Source organism: Petromyzon marinus, chromosome 73, assembly GCF_048934315.1.
Source record: "Petromyzon marinus isolate PM22_M1 ecotype Great Lakes invasive population chromosome 73, UKy_Petmar_22M1.pri1.0, whole genome shotgun sequence".
Classification (NCBI taxonomy): Eukaryota; Metazoa; Chordata; class Hyperoartia; order Petromyzontiformes; family Petromyzontidae; genus Petromyzon; species Petromyzon marinus.
Window position 1 is genome coordinate 4,466,002 of NC_133739.1, and position 21,661 is coordinate 4,487,662.

General features: G+C 46.8%; 1 protein-coding gene across 3 annotated transcripts in view; it reads left to right on the forward strand.

The window, feature by feature from the left end:
- Nucleotides 1-21,661, forward strand: part of LOC116957390 (uncharacterized) — a 96,475-nt gene that overhangs the window by 55,333 nt on the left and 19,481 nt on the right. For 2 of the 3 annotated variants that reach the window (XM_032979510.2, XM_076055855.1), the window contains exons 11-15: nucleotides 1,580-1,701; nucleotides 6,123-6,263; nucleotides 9,819-11,038; nucleotides 13,602-13,821; nucleotides 16,861-17,071. In XM_032979510.2, the coding sequence (XP_032835401.2) occupies nucleotides 1,580-1,701; nucleotides 6,123-6,263; nucleotides 9,819-11,038; nucleotides 13,602-13,821; nucleotides 16,861-17,071 (1,914 nt within the window). The remainder of the gene's footprint in view (nucleotides 1-1,579; nucleotides 1,702-6,122; nucleotides 6,264-9,818; nucleotides 11,039-13,601; nucleotides 13,822-16,860; nucleotides 17,072-21,661) is intronic. The other variant, XM_076055856.1, reaches the window with a different exon arrangement.

The window sequence follows — 21,661 nt, forward strand, 5'->3', positions numbered from 1 at the left end:
TCGCTATTTAATTGGCCCGCGTGGCTCCGCACGCTTCGCGTCCTCAAGCACCTGCCTTTCTCCAGACATCTCGACGCTTTCCTCGCCCGTGACAACAGCCACAGCCAATCACCGCCGTTGCTGATCCTCTGGCTTAATCGGCCCAACCGTTACCTCATCATCCCAGCCCTTGCACCTGGCTGTCCTAACATGACCCACACTGATTTCGACTTCTCCACAGGCTGATCCCAGATAACCCACACTGTCCGTGTGATCATGCAATCACGCAGTTTCCACAACACACCTTCATACTCCACTGCACTACTATACACTACACTACTATACACTACACTATACACTACACTACTATACACTACACTACTATACACTACACTACTATACACTACACTACTATACACTACACTATACACTACACTACTATACACTACACTACTATACACTACACTACTATAGACTGCACTACTATACACTACACAACTATACACTACACGACTATACACTACACTACTATACACTACACGACTATACACTACACTACTATACACTACACTATACATTACACTACTATAGACTTCACTATGGACTACACTATACACTACTATAGACTACACTATACACTACACTACTATACACTACACTACTATAGACTACACTACTATACACTACACGACTATACACTACGCGACTATACACTACACTACTATACACTACACGACTATACACTACACTACTATACACTACACTATACACTACACTACTATAGACTTCACTATGGACTACACTATACACTACTATAGACTACACTATACACTACACTACTATACACTACACTATAGACTACACTACTATACACTACACTACTATACACTACACTACTATACACTACACAACTATACATTACAATACTATACACTACACTACTATACACTACACTATACACTACACTATAGACTACACTATACACTACACTACTATACACTACACTACTATGCACTTCACTACTATACACTACACTATACACTACACGACTATACACTACACTACTATACACTCCACGACTATACACTACACTACTATACACTACACTATACACTACACGACTATACACTACACTACTATACACTCCACGACTATACACTACACTACTATACACTACACTACTAGAGACTACACGACTATACACTACACTACTATACACTACACTACTATAGACTACACTATACACTACACTATACACTACACTACTATAGACTTCACTATACACTACACTATACACTACTATAGACTACACTATACACTACACTACTATACACTACACTACTATACACTACACTACTATACACTACACTACTATACACTACATTACTATAGACTACACTATACACTACTATACACTACACTACTATAAACTACACTATACACTACACTATACACTACTATACACTACACTACTATAGACTATACTCTACACTACTATACGCTACACACATAAAAATGAAACCCACCCTCCGCTCTGCCCACCCCACCCTCACCACCCTCACCACCCCCACCCCTTCCCACCCTCACCACCACCCCGCAGGTCTCGGGGCAGCTCGGTGGTGGTCCGCTATGAGGCGGAGTTTGAGGATGGAGTGGCGGAGAGTGATTGGACAGAACGAGGAGGAGGGCTGCTGCAGGGAAACTTGGTCACCTCAGCCACAGGTGTCTTGTTGGCTCAGTCACCTGATCGGCCAGTTAGCCAATCAGTCGGCGAGAGAGTCAGCCAGTCTATCAACCCGTCAGACATTCGCTCAGCCAGTTACTCGTCGAGTTAGTGAGTCAGATTGTCACTCAACCCGTCAGACATTCGCTCAGCCAGTTACTCGACGAGTTAGTGAGTCAGATTGTCACTCAACCCGTCAGACATTCGCTCAGCCAGTTACTCGTCGAGTTAGTGAGTCAGATTGTCACTCAACCCTTCAGACATTCGCTCAGCCAGTTACTCGGCGAGTTAGTGAGTCAGATTGTCACACAACCCGTCAGACATTCGCTCAGCCAATTACTCGTCGAGTTAGTGAGTCAGATTGTCACTCAGCCCGTCAGACATTCGCTCAGCCAGTTACTCGTCGAGTTAGTGAGTCAGATTGTCACTCAACCCGTCAGATATTCGCTCAGCCAGTTACTCGACGAGTTAGTGAGTCAGATTGTCACTCAACCCGTCAGACATTCGCTCAGCCAGTTACTCGTCGAGTTAGTGAGTCAGATTGTCACTCAACCCGTCAGACATTCGCTCAGCCAGTTACTCGACGAGTTAGTGAGTCAGATTGTCACTCAACCCGTCAGACATTCGCTCAGCCAGTTACTCGACGAGTTAGTGAGTCAGATTGTCACTCAACCCGTCAGCCGGTATAATAAAACTTTCTAACACAATTTTTGTTCCTGGGTAGTAAGTGTTATTTCGTAATTGTTTATGGCTAAAAAGTAGATAAAAATGGATATTATTCCCCACAAACTTTGCTTTTGTGACCTGGACAGTGATATTTTTTTATTTACCTATTTTGAATGAGAAAACGGGAGAATTTGTGTATTTTCGTTAACATAAAGTAAGAAAACAACAACATATGATTACAAATTAACGTGTATTTATACCAAAGTAATACAAAATCACTACAAAGATTTAGAATTGAGTAGTTTTTCGAGATTTACGATTATACTGTAAATCACTTTCACGAATCAGCCCCCAAATGTAGTCTCCCATCATGTTCTCGTCATACTGTCCTTGGTAGCGGCGTTCAAAGTCAACTATATCCTGGTGGAAGCGCTCGCCTTGCTCCTCCGAGTATGCTGCCATGTTCTCCTTGAATTTATCAAGATGAGCATCAAGGATATGGACTTTGACTGACATCCGACAGCCCATTGTGCCGTAGTTCTTCACCAGAGTCTCAATCAGCTCCACATAGTTTTCGACCTTGTGATTGCCCCGGAAGCCACGAACCACTGCGACAAAGCTGTTCCAAGCCGCTTTCTCCTTACTAATGAGCTTCTTGGGAAATTCATTGCACATCAAGATCTTCTTCATCTGTGGTCATTTGACCTTTGCCTCAGACAGCTTAGGGAAGAAGTCTTGAAGGTACTTGAAGGCTGTCGACTCCTTATCTACAGCTCTGACAAATTGTTTCATAAGGCCCAATTTGATGTTCAGTGGTGGCATCAGCACCTTCCGGGGGTCCACCAGTGGCTCCCACTTGACGTTGTTCCTCCCTACAGAGAACTCGGTCTACTGTGGTCAGTCCCGCCTGTGTTAGTACGCCTTGGTGTCCCTGCTGTCCCAAAGGCAACGATAGCAGGGAAACTTGGTAAAACCGCCTTGGAGACTCATCAGGAACGCCACCATTTTGAAGTCTCCGATGACCTCCCAGCCGTACTCATCATACTTCAAGGCGTGCAGCAAGGTCTTGATGCTGTTGTAATCCTCTTTCAGGTGCACTGAGTGAGCCAGGGGAAGAGACTGGTACTTGTTGCCATGATGGAGCAGCACGGCTTTGAGGCTCCTGGATGAGCTGTCAATAACATAAAATTCCGATCAACAATTGTCCATCTTACCTTCCAAAGTTTTTTTTGCATTGATCGCAGGTGAAATGAGGTGCCCAGGGTTCGTCTTGATCCCCAACAGGCATGCCGAAATATGCCTTGTAGGCCTCACACATCTTCGCAGATGCTTCCACAGTGTACTTTTTTGCTCTTGTCTTGATAAATTAGCCGCAGACATAGAAAAATGTGTCTGCTGGATGCTTGCAGCCTCTTGATGCCATCTCAGAAAAATTCAGATATGTATCCATTTAGGCAACTGGCACTAAACTGAACTGGTGGGTTTAAGGCCCCTTTATTTATACTGCTGTTTATATTGCTGAAAAGTTACAGAATGTTCTAGAAGTTACTCCAAGTTTATTCAGCACTGAATCTACTGGAATGTTCTGGAAAATAGGTAAATTGCAAAATATCACCGTAATGGTCACACAGCAAAGTTTGTGGGGAATAATAGCCATTTTCTGTACTTTTGAGGCATAAGCAATTAGGAAATAACACTTACTACCCAGGAACAACAACAACACAAAATTGTTACACAGTGCAATCAATAAGTTATCCAGCCTGTCACTTAGCTTGTCACTCAACCAGTCAGCCAGTCACATATACTATCAGCCATTAAACCAATCAATCAGGCAGCCATTCTCTATGAGACGGAGTTTGAGGATGGAGTGGCAGGGTGTTACCGGACAGGAAGAGGAGGAATTCTGGTGCAGGGAAACCTGGTTTTCTCAGCCACAGATGCCTTGTTGACTCAGTTACTCGACCGGACTGACAGTTAGTCGGTCAGTCAGTCAGAGAGTCAGTCAGTCACTCGAGCGGTCAGCCATTCGCTCAGCCAGTCACTCTATGAGTTAGCGACTCATCCAGCCACTGAAACATTCAGCCAATCACTCAACCAGTCAGCCAGTATAAGAATGAACAAGTAAGCCAACCAGTCACTCAGCTAATTCACTCAACCTCACGATCAGTCAGTCAACTCTCGTTGCCCAGCAACTCCCCCACTCATATCAATTCTCGCTGCCTTAACAACCCCATCACTGGATTCAGCTCCCGCTGCCTAGCATCCCCATCATCTGGAATGAGCTCTCTTTCTCTGTCTCTCTGTTTCGCTTTCTGTCTGTCTCTCTGTCTCGCTTTCTTTGTCTGTCTCTCTCTGTCTCTCTCTGTCGCTCTGTCTCTCTGTCTCTCTGTCTCTCTGTCTCTGTATCTCTGTCTCTTGTCTCTTTCTCTATTTCTATGCATATGTCTCTCTGTGTCTGTCTCTCTGTCTGTTTCTGTCGTTATGTCTCTCTGTCTGTCTCTGTTGCTCTGTCTCTGTATCTCTGTCCCTTTCTCTATGTGTCTGTTTCTCTGTCTCTCTGTCTGTCTCTCTGTCTGTCTCTCTATTTATTTATCTCTGTCTCTGTGTCTCTGTCTCTCTTTATCTCTGTCTCTCTATTTGTCTCTCTCAGTCCCTCTGTTTCTCTGTCTCTCTTTCTCTGTCTCTCTGTCTCTCTTTTTCTGTCTCTCTGTCTCTCTTTCTCTGTCTCTCTTTCTCTGTATCTCTGTCTGTCTCTCTGTATCTGTCTCTCTATTTCTTTATCTCTGTCTCTGTGTCTCTGTCTCTCTGTATCTCTGTCTCTATATTTGTCTCTCTCAGTTCCCTCTGTTTCTCTGTCTCTCTTTCTCTGTCTCTCTGTCTCTCTTTCTCTGTCTCTCTCTTTTTCTCTGTCTATCTCTCTGTATCTCTGTTTCTCTATTTGTCTCTCTGTTTCTCTGCATCTATTTCTCTGTCTATCTTCCTCTGTCTCTCTGTCTGTCTCTCTGTCTGTCTCTGTGTATCTGTCTCTCTATTTCTTTATCTCTATCTCTGTGTCTCTGTCTCTCTGTATCTCTGTATCTCTATTTGTCTCTCTCAGTCCCTCTGTTTCTCTGTCTCTCTTTCTCTGTTTCTCTGTCTCTCTTTCTCTGTCTCTCTTTCTCTGTATCTGTCTCTTTGTCTCTGTCTCTCTGTCTCTCGTTCTCCCCTGTGCCTAATGTCATTTTCGGTCCGTCTCCCTGCCTAGCAACCGCTCCACTGGAATCAACACTCATTGCCTAGCAACCGCTCCACTGGAATCAACACTCGTTGCCTAGCAACCCCATCCACTCGAGTCAAGACTTGCTGCCTAGCAACCCTTCAACTCGAATAAACTTTTTTTTATCAACTGAGGAATTGAAGGCCAAAACACGCACGCACATCCATTGGGTATATTTGTCGCGATTAGCGCTATGCTGCACTACAATCCCAGGCACCCCGAGTTGGTTCACGTTCATGGCCACCAACACCAGGACACGATTATCTGAACCAGTCCTGGGCCTCCTGTAGGTCGATCCAGGCTCAATTGAGTACCTGGTGCGATATGTCAACATCGCCACGAGAAAAACAAAGGCGACCGGGTGTGGTGTTAGCCACTCACTTCCTCGTGTACCATAGTGCCGGCCTTAATAGATGCTCGCTAACAGCGCTTGTACCCACAGGCTGTTAAGGCTCCATGGGGGATTTTTGTCTTCGTATTTTTTTGTGTGGGTGGCAGGTACCGGAGAGGCGAACCCCAGACGGGAGTCGAACCGGGACTGGAGGAAGGTAGTGGCCGCGGCATTGAGTGACCGCACGCTTACTGGAGCGGATGCCAGCCAAGACCTCCAGGCGGCGGCGCTGCTAAAGCTGAGCGAAGGTGAGAACGTCGGTGCAGTACAACGTCTATGGTGCAGTGTTGAGTCTATGGGCAGTGTTGAGTCTATGGTGCAGTGCTGAGTCTATGGTGCAGTGCTGAGTCTATGGTGCAGTGTTGAGTCTATGGTGCAGTGTTGAGTCTATGGTGCAGTGTTGAGTCTATGGTGCAGTGTTGAGTCTATGGGGCAGTGTTGAGTCTATGGTGCAGTGTTGAGTCTATGGTGCAGTGTTGAGACTATGGTGCAGTGTTGAGTCTATGGTGCAGAGTTGAGTCTATGGAACAGTGTTGAGTCTATGGAGCAGTGTTGAGTCTATGGGGCAGTGTTGAGTCTATGGGCAGTGTTGAGTCTACGGTGCAGTGTTGAGTCTATAGTGCAGTGCTGAGTCTATGGTGCAGTGCTGAGTCTATGGGGCAGTGTTGAGTCTATGGTGCAGTGTTGAGTCTATGGTGCAGTGTTGAGTCTATGGTGCAGTGTTGAGTCTATGGTGCAGTGTTGAGTCTATGGTGCAGTGTTGAGTCTATGCGGCAGTGTTGAGTCTATGGTGCAGTGTTGAGTCTAGGGTGCAGTGTTGAGTCTATGGTGCAGTGTTGAGTCTATGGTGCAGTGTTGAGTCTATGGGCAGTGTTGAGTCTATGGGGCAGTGTTGAGTCTATGGGGGCAGTGTTGAGTCTATGGTGCAGTGTTGAGTCTATGGTGCAGTGTTGAGTCTATGGTGCAGTGTTGAGTCTATGGTGCAGTGTTGAGTCTATGGGGCAGTGTTGAGTCTATGGTGCAGTGTTAAGTCTATGGGGCAGTGTTGAGTTTATGGGGCAGTGTTGAGTCTATGTTGCAGTGTTGAGTCTATGGGCAGTGTTGAGTCGATGGGGCAGTGTTGAGTCTATGGGGCAGTGTTGAGTCTATTGTGCAGTGTTGAGTCTATGGTGCAGTGTTGAGTCGATGGGGCAGTGTTGAGTCTATGGTGCAGTGTTGAGTCTATGGGCAGTGTTGAGTCTATGGTGCAGTGTTGAGTATATGGTGCAGTGTTGAGTCTATGGGCAGTGTTGAGTCTATGGTGCAGTGTTGAGTCTATGGTGAAGTGTTGAGTCCATGGGCAGTGTTAAGTCTATGGGACAGTGTTGAGTCTATGGTGCAGTGTTGAGTCTATGGTGCAGTGTTGAGTCTATGGGCAGTGTTGAGTGTATGGGGCAGTGTTGAGTCTATGGTGCAGTGCTGAGTTTATGGTGCAGTGTTGAGTCTATGGTGCAGTATTGAGTCTATGGGCAGTGTTGAGTCTATGGGGCAGTGTTGAGTCTATGGTGCAGTGCTGAGTCTATGGTGCAGTGTTGAGTCTATGGTGCAGTGTTGAGTCTATAGTGCAGTGTTGAGTCTATGGGAGCAGTGTTGAGTCTATGGTGCAGTGCTGAGTCTATGGTGCAGTGCTGAGTCTATGGTGCAGTGTTGAATCTATGGTCCAGTGTTGAGTCTATGGTGCAGTGTTGAGTCTATGGGGCAGTGTTGAGTCTATGGGGCAGTGTTGAGTCTATGGTGCAGTGCTAAGTCTATGGTGCAGTGTTGAGTCTATGGTGCAGTGTTGAGTCTATGATGCAGTGTTGAGTCTATGGTGCAGTGTTAAGTCTATGGGCAGTCTTGAGTCTATGGTGCAGTGTTGAGTCTATGGTGCAGTGTTGAGTCTATGGTGCAGTGTTGAGTCTATGGTGCAGTGTTGAGTCTATGGTGCAGTGTTGAGTCTATGGAACAGTGTTGAGTCTATGGAGCAGTGTTGAGTCTATGGGGCAGTGTTGAGTCTATGGGCAGTGTTGAGTCTACGGTGCAGTGTTGAGTCTATAGTGCAGTGCTGAGTCTATGGTGCAGTGCTGAGTCTATGGGGCAGTGTTGAGTCTATGGTGCAGTGTTGAGTCTATGGTGCAGTGTTGAGTCTATGGTGCAGTGTTGAGTCTATGGTGCAGTGTTGAGTCTATGGTGCAGTTTTGAGTCTATGCGGCAGTGTTGAGTCTATGGTGCAGTGTTGAGTCTATGGTGCAGTGTTGAGTCTATGGTGCAGTGTTGAGTCTATGGTGCAGTGTTGAGTCTATGGGCAGTGTTGAGTCTATGGGGCAGTGTTGAGTCTATGGGGGCAGTGTTGAGTCTATGGTGCAGTGTTGAGTCTATGGTGCAGTGTTGAGTCTATGGTGCAGTGTTGAGTCTATGGGGCAGTGTTGAGTCTATGGGGCAGTGTTGAGTCTATGGGGCAGTGTTGAGTCTATGGTGCAGTGTTGAGTCTATGGGGCAGTATTGAGTTTATGGGGCAGTGTTGAGTCTATGTTGCAGTGTTGAGTCTATGGGCAGTGTTGAGTCGATGGGGCAGTGTTGAGTCTATGGGGCAGTGTTGAGTCTATTGTGCAGTGTTGAGTCTATGGTGCAGTGTTGAGTCGATGGGGCAGTGTTGAGTCTATGGTGCAGTGTTGAGTCTATGGGCAGTGTTGAGTCTATGGTGCAGTGTTGAGTATATGGTGCAGTGTTGAGTCTATGGGCAGTGTTGAGTCTATGGTGCAGTGTTGAGTCTATGGTGCAGTGTTGAGTCCATGGGCAGTGTTAAGTCTATGGGACAGTGTTGAGTCTATGGTGCAGTGTTGAGTCTATGGTGCAGTGTTGAGTCTATGGGCAGTGTTGAGTGTATGGGGCAGTGTTGAGTCTATGGTGCAGTGCTGAGTTTATGGTGCAGTGTTGAGTCTATGGTGCAGTATTGAGTCTATGGGCAGTGTTGAGTCTATGGGGCAGTGTTGAGTCTATGGTGCAGTGCTGAGTCTATGGTGCAGTGTTGAGTCTATGGTGCAGTGTTGAGTCTATAGTGCAGTGTTGAGTCTATGGGAGCAGTGTTGAGTCTATGGTGCAGTGCTGAGTCTATGGTGCAGTGCTGAGTCTATGGTGCAGTGTTGAATCTATGGTGCAGTGTTGAGTCTATGGTGCAGTGTTGAGTCTATGGGGCAGTGTTGAGTCTATGGGGCAGTATTGAGTCTATGGTGCAGTGCTAAGTCTATGGTGCAGTGTTGAGTCTATGGTGCAGTGTTGAGTCTATGATGCAGTGTTGAGTCTATGGTGCAGTGTTAAGTCTATGGGCAGTCTTGAGTCTATGGTGCAGTGTTGAGTCTATGGTGCAGTGTTGAGTCTATGGTGCAGTGTTAAGTCTATGGTGCAGTGTTGAGTCTATGGGGCAGTGTTGAGTCTATGGGGCAGTGTTGAGTCTATGGGGCAGTGTTTAGTCTATGGTGCAGTGTTGAGTCTATGGGCAATGTTGAGTCGATGGGGCAGTGTTGAGTCTATGGGGCAGTGTTGAGTCTATTGTGCAGTGTTGAGTCTATGGTGCAGTGTTGAGTCGATGGGGCAGTGTTGAGTCTATGGTGCAGTGTTGAGTCTATGGGGCAGTGTTGAGTCTATGGGCATTGTTGAGTCTATGGTGCTGTGTTGAGTCTATGGTGCAGTGTTGAGTCTATGGTGCAGTGTTGAGTCTATGGTGCAGTGTTGAGTCTATGGTGCAGTGTTGAGTTTTCTTCTTATTCTTATTCTTCTCCTTCAAGCGATCGCAGAGGGCAGCGGCCTTGAGCCCGGCGAATATTCGGTGGTGGGTTTCTCGGACGGCGTGGAAAAAGATGATGGCGGCGGCGGCGGTGGCGGTGGGGCGATGACCGCGACTGAAGCATCTCCCGTCCAGACAACTCCGCAGCACGATCAGCAGGAGCATCAACAGGAGGATGTTGAGCAAGAACAGTCAGCGATGGAAGACTCTGTCCAGACGACCGGGACAGCCGCAGAGACACAGACGGACGCGGAGGAGGTGGAGAAGGAGGAGGAGGAGGAGGCCAGCGCCGAGATTGAAACGGGAGAGGAATCCACCGCTGACGACGACGTTGTGGTGTTGGAGGCGCACCTGATGCCCTCATCGCTCGAGGAGGAGACGGCGAACGGCAGACCCGGCGCTTCTTACCACCACCGCGATGAGCACCAAGACCACCAGCACGACGACCACCTCCACTTCCTCCACGAAGTTCCGCTCGACGGAGACGCCCTCGCCGGATCAACGGAGGGAGGTCACGACCCCGAGACTGTGATGGTGGAGGCGGTGGTCGACAAAGCAGCAGCGGCAGAGGAGGAGGAGGAGGCCGAGGAGATTCTGGGCGGAGAGTCGAGCGGAGATGAGGTGGCGATGTCAGTGGGAGGAGGAGGAGGAGGTGGTGGCGACGACCCCGGATATCACCTGGGAACATCGGCAGAAGTTGAGGCGGACGTCGTAGTGGTGGTCGTGGCGGATGAGGGCGCGGCCGGAACCCCGGGTGGACCCGGCGAGGGTGGTGGAGCCACGGAGTTGGCGGGAGATGAGACCGGAGGCGATGGTGGAGATGGTCGCGGCGAGGGTGGCGGTGATGAGGGTGGCGAGGGTAGCGGTGGCGACGGTGGCCAGGGCGGCGAGGCCGAGGAGGGTACCCAGGGTGGCGAGGGTGGTGACAATGGAGAGCGTGGAGACGGTGAAGGCGTTGGCAAGGGTGGCCAAGGTGGCGAGGTTGGCACGGCGGAGGAAGCGGGCGACGAGGGCGTCGAGAGCTTGGATGAGGCCCAGGCAGTGCAGTGGGACGACCGCTGGGCCGGGCCTCTGATGACCTCGCCGGCGGTGGCCGTGTCAGGGTCGCGGGACCTCATCGTCTTCTTCAGCCTCCGCGTCACCAACATGGCCTTCTCGGAGGACCTCTTTAACAAGAGCTCCTCCGAGTACCGAGCCCTCGAGCAGAACTTCCTCGAGCTGGTGAGAAGTTGGTGGCTGGGGGGGTGGGGGGGTTGGGGGGGGGGTTAGCCGAGGTAACGGAGGTAGTGGAGGGTTGCGTCTCTGAATGAAGAACACTGTTCGTTTTTTTCGGTAAAGTCACCTAGGTAAAATAAAATAAATGAAAACAACTAAATTAAATCACGACGTTTCGGAGGCAGCACAAGCTTCCGTCTTCAGGTGGAACAGTCACAGCAGAATAGCTGTATCAAGTGAAGAGCTCTGGGACACCCGAGATTATATACAGGTTAAGGGGGGGGGGGAGGAGCCACGAAGGGACGTGGGTGGGGAGGGGAGGGGCTAAGTTAAGCCGCCTTTTGTTATGCTGCAGGGGGTTCGGGGGAAGCGGTGGTGCACTGCACGAGAGTGAAGAAATGGAAATGGCTGTACAATTATAAGGCAGCTAAAGTTTGACTTGGTTGATGACATCTTTCCAATGGTTGCTCAACAGTTTTTTTTTTTTACCGAAGGCTGATGATGGTGATGATGAATACGAAAAAAAAGACTATAAACTAAACTCAACTATTTTTATTTTAACAGGTAAGGCCCATTGAGCTGCTCTTTAGCTCGTTTTCAGAAGCGACCTGGCCACATATGCTAGCTATCATTTATAAATATATATATAGTTCAAAGAAGTAGCTGCTCATCATCACTTGTGGAATTTACAGCAACAGGTGATACTCCAAAGGCGCGTTTCTAAATGTAGAGGGAAAACAACTGGAGAAGCCGGAGGAAAAAAATCTACGCTACCACGGGGAGATAACATCTCCTAGCCGCGGTGATATGCCACATATCGACTAAGACAGAGACCCATTCTCTCCCCAAGCAGAGGAATCGAATTCGAGACCGACAGGCTCACATCGAGACCCACACAATATTCTATGGATTATATGGACTCCGTGAGAAGAAAAAAATATCCCTAAAGGGTGGTGGCTGGAATCAATGAAGTCACGTAGATATAAAATAAATTAAATCACGACGTTTTGGGCGCAACACAAGCGCAACACAAGAGGCTATATAGGTCAGAGAGACGGGAGGAATCAGCTCCCCTCTCTCCTACCTATATGGCCTCTTGCTACAGCAGCCCCTTTTGCCCACTTCAGCAATTCTTTCTTGCTGTGGTTGTCCCACCTGTTAACGGACGCTTGTGTTGCACCTGAAACGTCGTTTTTTATTTTATATTTTTTTATTTTATACCTACTACGTGACTTTACCAAAATAACCAAAAAGTATGGATCCCTGCAGTCACGAAAACTTCAAATCTAGATTGGAATCAATAAAGTTAGGGAGATTTTTGTTCCTCGCGTCTTCCTCTCCTCTTTACACTCCCGCACACACACCCCCATCTCGACTCCATCTCACTCCTTCCTATCTCCCCCCCTCCCCTCCCTCCCTCCCTCGCTACATCCCACCATCATCCTAATCCTCCCACCATCCTGGTGCATCGATAACTTGTTTTCTTTTTATGTTTAACACCCCCCCGCCCCCCCCATGTTACGATGATTCAACGATGACACCCACAGCTCCCGGAGCTCTTGTACGTCATGCCGATACCCCCCTCCCCCCCACCACCTATTAACATCTCGCCAGTGGTTCTTTCGGTAATGTCACGTAGAATGAGAATAAAATAATAAATTGATAAAATATAATAACACAATAATATTCTCACGACGTTTCGGCCACAACACAAGCGGCCTTCGTCAGGTGAAGGGACGAGACTGTCTGGAGGACAGCGCTGGAGTGAAAAAGCCACGCTCAGATCGCGAACTTTAAGCTTAGAGTCGCGATCTGAGCTTGGCTTTTTCACTCCAGCGCTGTCCTCCAGACAGTCTCGTCCCTTCACCTGATGAAGGGCGCTTGTGTTGTGGCTGAAACGTCGTGAGAATATTATTGTGTTATTTTATTTTATCAATTTATTATTTTATTCTCACTCTACGTGACTTTACTGAAAGAACCAAAGAATATGAATCCTTGCAGTCACGAAAGCTTTAAATCGAAATCTTGCCAGTGGTGACGAGATGTTAGCTCCTTCGCCTGGTATGCAGGAAGTCGTGGGTTCGATCCCGACCCTGACACCTGTATATTTGGAGTTTGCATGTCTCTCTCACCGTGGTCGTTTGGATTTTTTTACGGGTCCTCTGGTTTTCACCTCCACATTTATAATCAACGTGCTTGTAGAGTATTTGGCTCCTGCTATACATTTCCACGTGATGATAAGCCAATTCGTCGAGCTATGTAATTGCCAGGTCGCTTCTGAAAAATAGCTAAATAACTCCGCGGGCTTTATCTGGTAAAATAAAAATAAAACATTTAATTTTAATTAATTTTCGTGATTTGCTTACGTTTCCTACACTTTGCACTCCCTTTGTGTTTTCGCGTTGTTTGTTGTAGTAACTTTCTGACCCCGTGCCACCTACTGGACATCTGCGTGAACAAAAAGAGAGCTTCACAGCTCATCGGATTCCTCCAGTATAAATAAAGCTTCTGATTCCGATTCTTTTCCTACCAAACGCCCACCCCAAACCTCCCCTCGTCCGCCCACCAGCTTGTCCCGTACCTGCAGTCGAACCTCACGGGCTTCCAGAACATGGAGATCATGAACTTCCGCAACGGCAGCGTGGTGGTCAACAGCCGCATGAAGTTCGCCCACCACGTGCCCAACAACGTGACGCGCGCCGTTCATGTCATCCTGGAGCGCTTCTGCAATGCCGCCTACCAGCACATGAACATGGAGATCGACCGGCAGTCACTGGACGTCGAATCCGGTGAGTGGGTCCGGAGATTGAACCGCCGACGCCACTGCACCATAGACTCAGCACTGCACCAAAGACTCAACACTGCACCATAGACTCAGCACTGCAACATAGACTCAACACTGCACCAAAGACTCAACACTGCACCAAAGACTCAACACTGCACCATAGACTCAACACTGCACCATAGACTCAACACTGCACCAAAGACTCAACACTGCACCATAGACTCAGCACTGCACCATAGACTCAACACTGCCCATAGACTCAGCACTGCAACATAGACTCAGCATTGCACCATAGACTCAACACTGCACCATAGACTCAACACTGTCCCATAGACTCAACATTGCACCATAGACTCAACACTGCACCATAGACTCAACACTGCACCATAGACTCAACACTGCACCATAGACTCAACACTGCACAAAAGACTCAACACTGCACCATAGACTCAATACTGCACCATAGACTCAACACTGCACCATAGAATCAACACTGCCCATAGACTCAGCACTGCACCATCGACTCAGCACTGCACCAAAGACTCAACACTGCACCATAAACTCAACACTGCACCATAGACTCAACACTGCACTATAGACTCAACACTGCACAAAAGACTCAACACTGCACCATAGACTCAACACTGCACCATAGACTCAACACTGCACCATAGACTCAACACTGCACCATAGACTCAACACTGCACCATAAACTCAATACTGCACCATAGACTCAGCACTGCACCATAGACTCAACACTGCACCAAAGACTCAACACTGCACCATAGACTCAACACTACACCATAGACTCAACACTGCACCATAGACTCAGCACTGCACCATAGACTCAACACTGCACCATAGACTCAACACTGCACCATAGACTAAACACTGCACCAAAGACTCAACACTGCACCATAGACTCAACACTGCACCATAGACTCAACACTGCACCAAAGACTCAACACTGCACCAAAGACTCAACACTGCACCATAGACTCAACACTGCACCATAGACTCAACACTGCACCATAGACTCAACACTGCACCATAGACTCAACACTGCACCATAGACTCAACACTGCACCAAAGACTCAACACTGCACCAAAGACTCAACACTGCACCATAGACTCAACACTGCACCATAGACTCAACACTGCACCATAGACTCAGCACTGCACCATAGACTCAACACTGCACCATAGACTCAACACTGCCCATAGACTCAACACTGCACCATAGACTCAACACTGCACCATAGACTCAACACTGCACCATAGACTCAACACTGCACCATAGACTCAACACTGCACAAAAGACTCAACACTGCACCAAAGACTCAACACTGCACCAAAGACTCAACACTGCACCATAGACTCAGCACTGCACCATAGACTCAACACTGCACCATAGACTCAACACTGCACCAAAGACTCAACACTGCACCAAAGACTCAACACTGCACCAAAGACTCAACACTGCACCGTAGACTCAACACTGCACCATAGACTCAACACTGCACCATAGACTCAACACTGCACCATAGACTCAACACTGCACCATAGACTCAACACTGCCCATAGACTCAACACTGCACCATAGACTCAACACTGCACAAAAGACTCAACACTGCACAAAAGACTCAACACTGCACCATAGACTCAACACTGCACCAAAGACTCAACACTGCACCAAAGACTCAACACTGCACCATAGACTCAACACTGCACCATAGACTCAACACTGCACCATAGACTCAACACTACACCATAGACTCTACACTACCCATAGACTCAACACTGCTCGATGATGATGATGATAATTTATCTATTTCTGCGGATTACAATCATGATGATGACGATAATGATTTAGCCATTGTTATGGAATACAATTAAGATGAACATGATTTCGCTAATGTTGTGGATGGCAACGAAAATGTAACCCACACAAAATGCGCTTGCAGTGCCAATTTTTATAACAAATCACTGTGCAACAAAAATTATAGTTTCCTGTTCCTGGGTAGTAAGTGTTATTTTCTAATTGCGTATGCCTCAAATATACAAAAAATGGCTACTAATCCATACAAACTTTGTGACGAGGACAGTGATATTTCGAAATGTACCTATTTTTCATTAGAAAACGTGTGCATTTGTGTCACTCCTTCACGTGAGGTCCTGGTCACAAAAGCAAAGTCTGTGGGGATAATAGCCATTTTCTTTACTTTTGAGGCATAAGCAATTAGAAAATAACATAGTATCCAGAAACAAAAGTGGTGTTACATCCGGATGATAAACCCCACTTCACTCACTAACGCCTCAACTCCCCTTCCTCACGCACTTCTACTACCACCCACACCTCACCCCCACAAACTGATAACCACTCCCACACACCATCATCCAACTCCCACCCACTCCCACCCACCCTACTCACCCCCACGCACCCCACCTACCAACCCCCCCCACCCCCCTCCCACCCCCACCCACTGCCCCCTTACCTACCCACCCCACCCCCACGCCCCCCATCCCCACCCACCCTACCCCCACCTACACACCCCACCCCCACCTACCCACCCCACCCCCACCTACCCACTCCACTCCACCCCCACCCACCCCCACCTACACACCCCACCCCCACCTACACACCCCACCCCCACCTACCCACTCCACTCCACCCCCACCCCCACCTACACACCCCACCCCCACGCACCCCACCCCCACCCACCCCACCCCACCCCCACCTACCCACCCCACGCCCACCTACCCACCCCACGCCCACCTACCCACTCCACTCCACCCCCACCCACCCCCACCTACCCACCCCACCCCCACCTACCCACCCCACCCCCACGCACCCCACCCCCACCCACCCCACCCCACCCCCACCTACCCACCCCACCCCCACCTACCCACTCCACCCCACCCCCACCTACCCACCCCACCCCCACCCACACACCCCACCTCCACCTACCTACCCCCCCCCCACACCCCCCCCCCCCCACACACACCCTGCCGCAAACACAAACAAACAAACAACAACGGACAGGCGACCAGGCGGACCCGTGCAAATTCGAGGCGTGCAACGACTTCTCGGACTGCCTGCCGAACCGCTGGTCGGGCGAGGCGGAGTGCGTCTGCCGCCCGGGCTACGCCAGCGTGGGCGGCCTGCCCTGCCAGAGCCTCTGCGACCTCGACCCCTCCTACTGCCTGCACGACGGCAAGTGTGACGTCGTCGACGGGCAGGGCGCCATCTGCAGGTGAGGTGGGGAAAAACCGCGCCTGTAGCCTGGACTACCGAGCGCGTTTCGACGCTACGCCGCTTGTACGATAACAACGCTATGAGCAACAGCTCACGCCATGCACTACACGCTACACTGCTATACTCAATACTATACACAGCATGCACTATACACTGCACTATACACTACACTATACACTACACTGCTATACTCAATACTATACACAGCACACACTACACTACACTATACACTACACTGCTATACTCAATACTATACACAGCATGCACTATACACTACACTGCTATACTCAATACTATACACAGCACACGCTACACTATACACTACACTGCTATACTCAATACTATACACAGCACACACTACACTATACACTACACTGCTATACTCAATAATATACACAGCATGCACTATACACTACACTGCTATACTCAATACTATACACAGCATGCACTATACACTACACTGCTATACTCAATACTATACACAGCACACACTACACTATACACTACACTGCTATACTCAATAATATACACAGCATACGCTATGCACTATACGCTACACTGCTATACTCAATACTATACACAGCATGCACTATACACTACACTGCTATACTCAATACTATACACAGCATGCACTATACACTACACTGCTATACTCAATGCAATACACAACACACGCTACACTATACACTACACTGCTATACTCAATACTATACACAGCACATGCTATGCACTACACACTACACTGCTATACTCAATACTATACACAGCACACGCTATGCACTATACACTACACTGCTATACTCAATGCAATACACAGCACACGCTACACTATACACTACACTGCTATACTCAATACTATACACAGCACACGCTACACTATACACTACACTGCTATACTCAATACTATACACAGCACACGCTATGCACTATACACTACACTGCTATACTCAATGCAATACACAGCACACGCTACACTATACACTACACTGCTATACTCAATACTATACACAGCACACGCTATGCACTATACACTACACTGCTATACTCAATGCAATACACAACACACGCTACACTATACACTACACTGCTATGCTCAATACTATACACAGCATGCACTATACACTACACTGCTATACTCAATACTATACACAGCATGCACTATACACTACACTGCTATATTCAATACTATACACAGCACACGCTATGCACTATACACTACACTGCTATACTCAATACTATACACAGCATACACTATACACTACACTGCTATACTCAATACTATACACAGCATGCACTATACACTACACTGCTATACTCAATACTATACACAGCACACACTACACTATACACTACACTGCTATACTCAATACTATACACAGCACACACTACACTATACACTACACTGCTATACTCAATACTATACACAGCACACGCTACACTATACACTACACTGCTATACTCAATACTATACACAGCATGCACTATACACTACACTATACACTACACTGCTATACTCAATACTATACACAGCACACGCTATGCACTATACACTACACTGCTATACTCAATACTATACACAGCACACGCTATGCACTATACACTACACTGCTATACTCAATACTATACACAGCACGCACTACACTACACTATACACTACACTGCTATACTCAATACTATACACAGCATGCACTATACACTATACACTACACTGCTATACGCAATACTATACACAGCACATGCTATGCACTACACACTACACTGCTATACTCAATACTATACACAGCACACACTACACTACACTATACACTACACTGCTATACTCAATACTATACACAGCACACGCTACACTATACACTACACTGCTATACTCAATACTATACACAGCATACGCTATGCACTATACGCTACACTGCTATACTCAATACTATACACAGCACACGCTACACTATACACTACACTGCTATACTCAATACAATACACAGCACACGCCATGCACTAAACACTACACTGCTATACTCAATACTATACACAGCACACACTACACTATACACTACACTGCTATACTCAATACTATACACAGCACACACTACACTATACACTACACTGCTATACTCAATACTATACACAGCACACGCTATGCACTATACACTACACTGCTATACTCAATACTATACACAGCACACGCTATGCACTATACACTACACTGCTATACTCAATACTATACACAGCACACACTACACTATACACTACACTGCTATACTCAATACTATACACAGCACACACTACACTATACACTACACTGCTATACTCAATACTATACACAGCACACGCTATGCACTATACGCTACACTGCTATACTCAATAATATACACAGCATGCACTATACACTACACTGCTATACTCAATACTATACACAGCATGCACTATACACTACACTGCTATACTCAATGCAATACACAACACACGCTACACTATACACTACACTGCTATACTCAATACTATACACAGCACATGCTATGCACTACACACTACACTGCTATACTCAATACTATACACAGCACACGCTATGCACTATACACTACACTGCTATACTCAATGCAATACACAGCACACGCTACACTATACACTACACTGCTATACTCAATACTATACACAGCACACGCTACACTATACACTACACTGCTATACTCAATACTATACACAGCACACGCTATGCACTATACACTACACTGCTATACTCAATACTATACACAGCACACGCTATGCACTATACACTACACTGCTATACTCAATGCAATACACAACACACGCTACACTATACACTACACTGCTATGCTCAATACTATACACAGCATGCACTATACACTACACTGCTATACTCAATACTATACACAGCATGCACTATACACTACACTGCTATACTCAATACTATACACAGCACACGCTATGCACTATACACTACACTGCTATACTCAATACTATACACAGCATACACTATACACTACACTGCTATACTCAATACTATACACAGCATGCACTATACACTACACTGCTATACTCAATACTATACACAGCACACACTACACTATACACTACACTGCTATACTCAATACTATACACAGCACACACTACACTATACACTACACTGCTATACTCAATACTATACACAGCACACGCTACACTATACACTACACTGCTATACTCAATACTATACACAGCATGCACTATACACTACACTGCTATACTCAATGCAATACACAACACACGCTACACTATACACTACACTGCTATACTCAATACTATACACAGCACATGCTATGCACTACACACTACACTGCTATACTCAATACTATACACAGCACACGCTATGCACTATACACTACACTGCTATACTCAATGCAATACACAGCACACGCTACACTATACACTACACTGCTATACTCAATACTATACACAGCACACGCTACACTATACACTACACTGCTATACTCAATACTATACACAGCACACGCTATGCACTATACACTACACTGCTATACTCAATACTATACACAGCACACGCTATGCACTATACACTACACTGCTATACTCAATGCAATACACAACACACGCTACACTATACACTACACTGCTATGCTCAATACTATACACAGCATGCACTATACACTACACTGCTATACTCAATACTATACACAGCATGCACTATACACTACACTGCTATACTCAATACTATACACAGCACACGCTATGCACTATACACTACACTGCTATACTCAATACTATACACAGCATACACTATACACTACACTGCTATACTCAATACTATACACAGCATGCACTATACACTACACTGCTATACTCAATACTATACACAGCACACACTACACTATACACTACACTGCTATACTCAATACTATACACAGCACACACTACACTATACACTACACTGCTATACTCAATACTATACACAGCACACGCTACACTATACACTACACTGCTATACTCAATACTATACACAGCATGCACTATACACTACACTATACACTACACTGCTATACTCAATACTATACACAGCACACGCTATGCACTATACACTACACTGCTATACTCAATACTATACACAGCACACGCTATGCACTATACACTACACTGCTATACTCAATACTATACACAGCACGCACTACACTACACTATACACTACACTGCTATACTCAATACTATACACAGCATGCACTATACACTATACACTACACTGCTATACGCAATACTATACACAGCACATGCTATGCACTACACACTACACTGCTATACTCAATACTATACACAGCACACACTACACTACACTATACACTACACTGCTATACTCAATACTATACACAGCACACGCTACACTATACACTACACTGCTATACTCAATACTATACACAGCATACGCTATGCACTATACGCTACACTGCTATACTCAATACTATACACAGCACACGCTACACTATACACTACACTGCTATACTCAATACAATACACAGCACACGCCATGCACTAAACACTACACTGCTATACTCAATACTATACACAGCACACACTACAC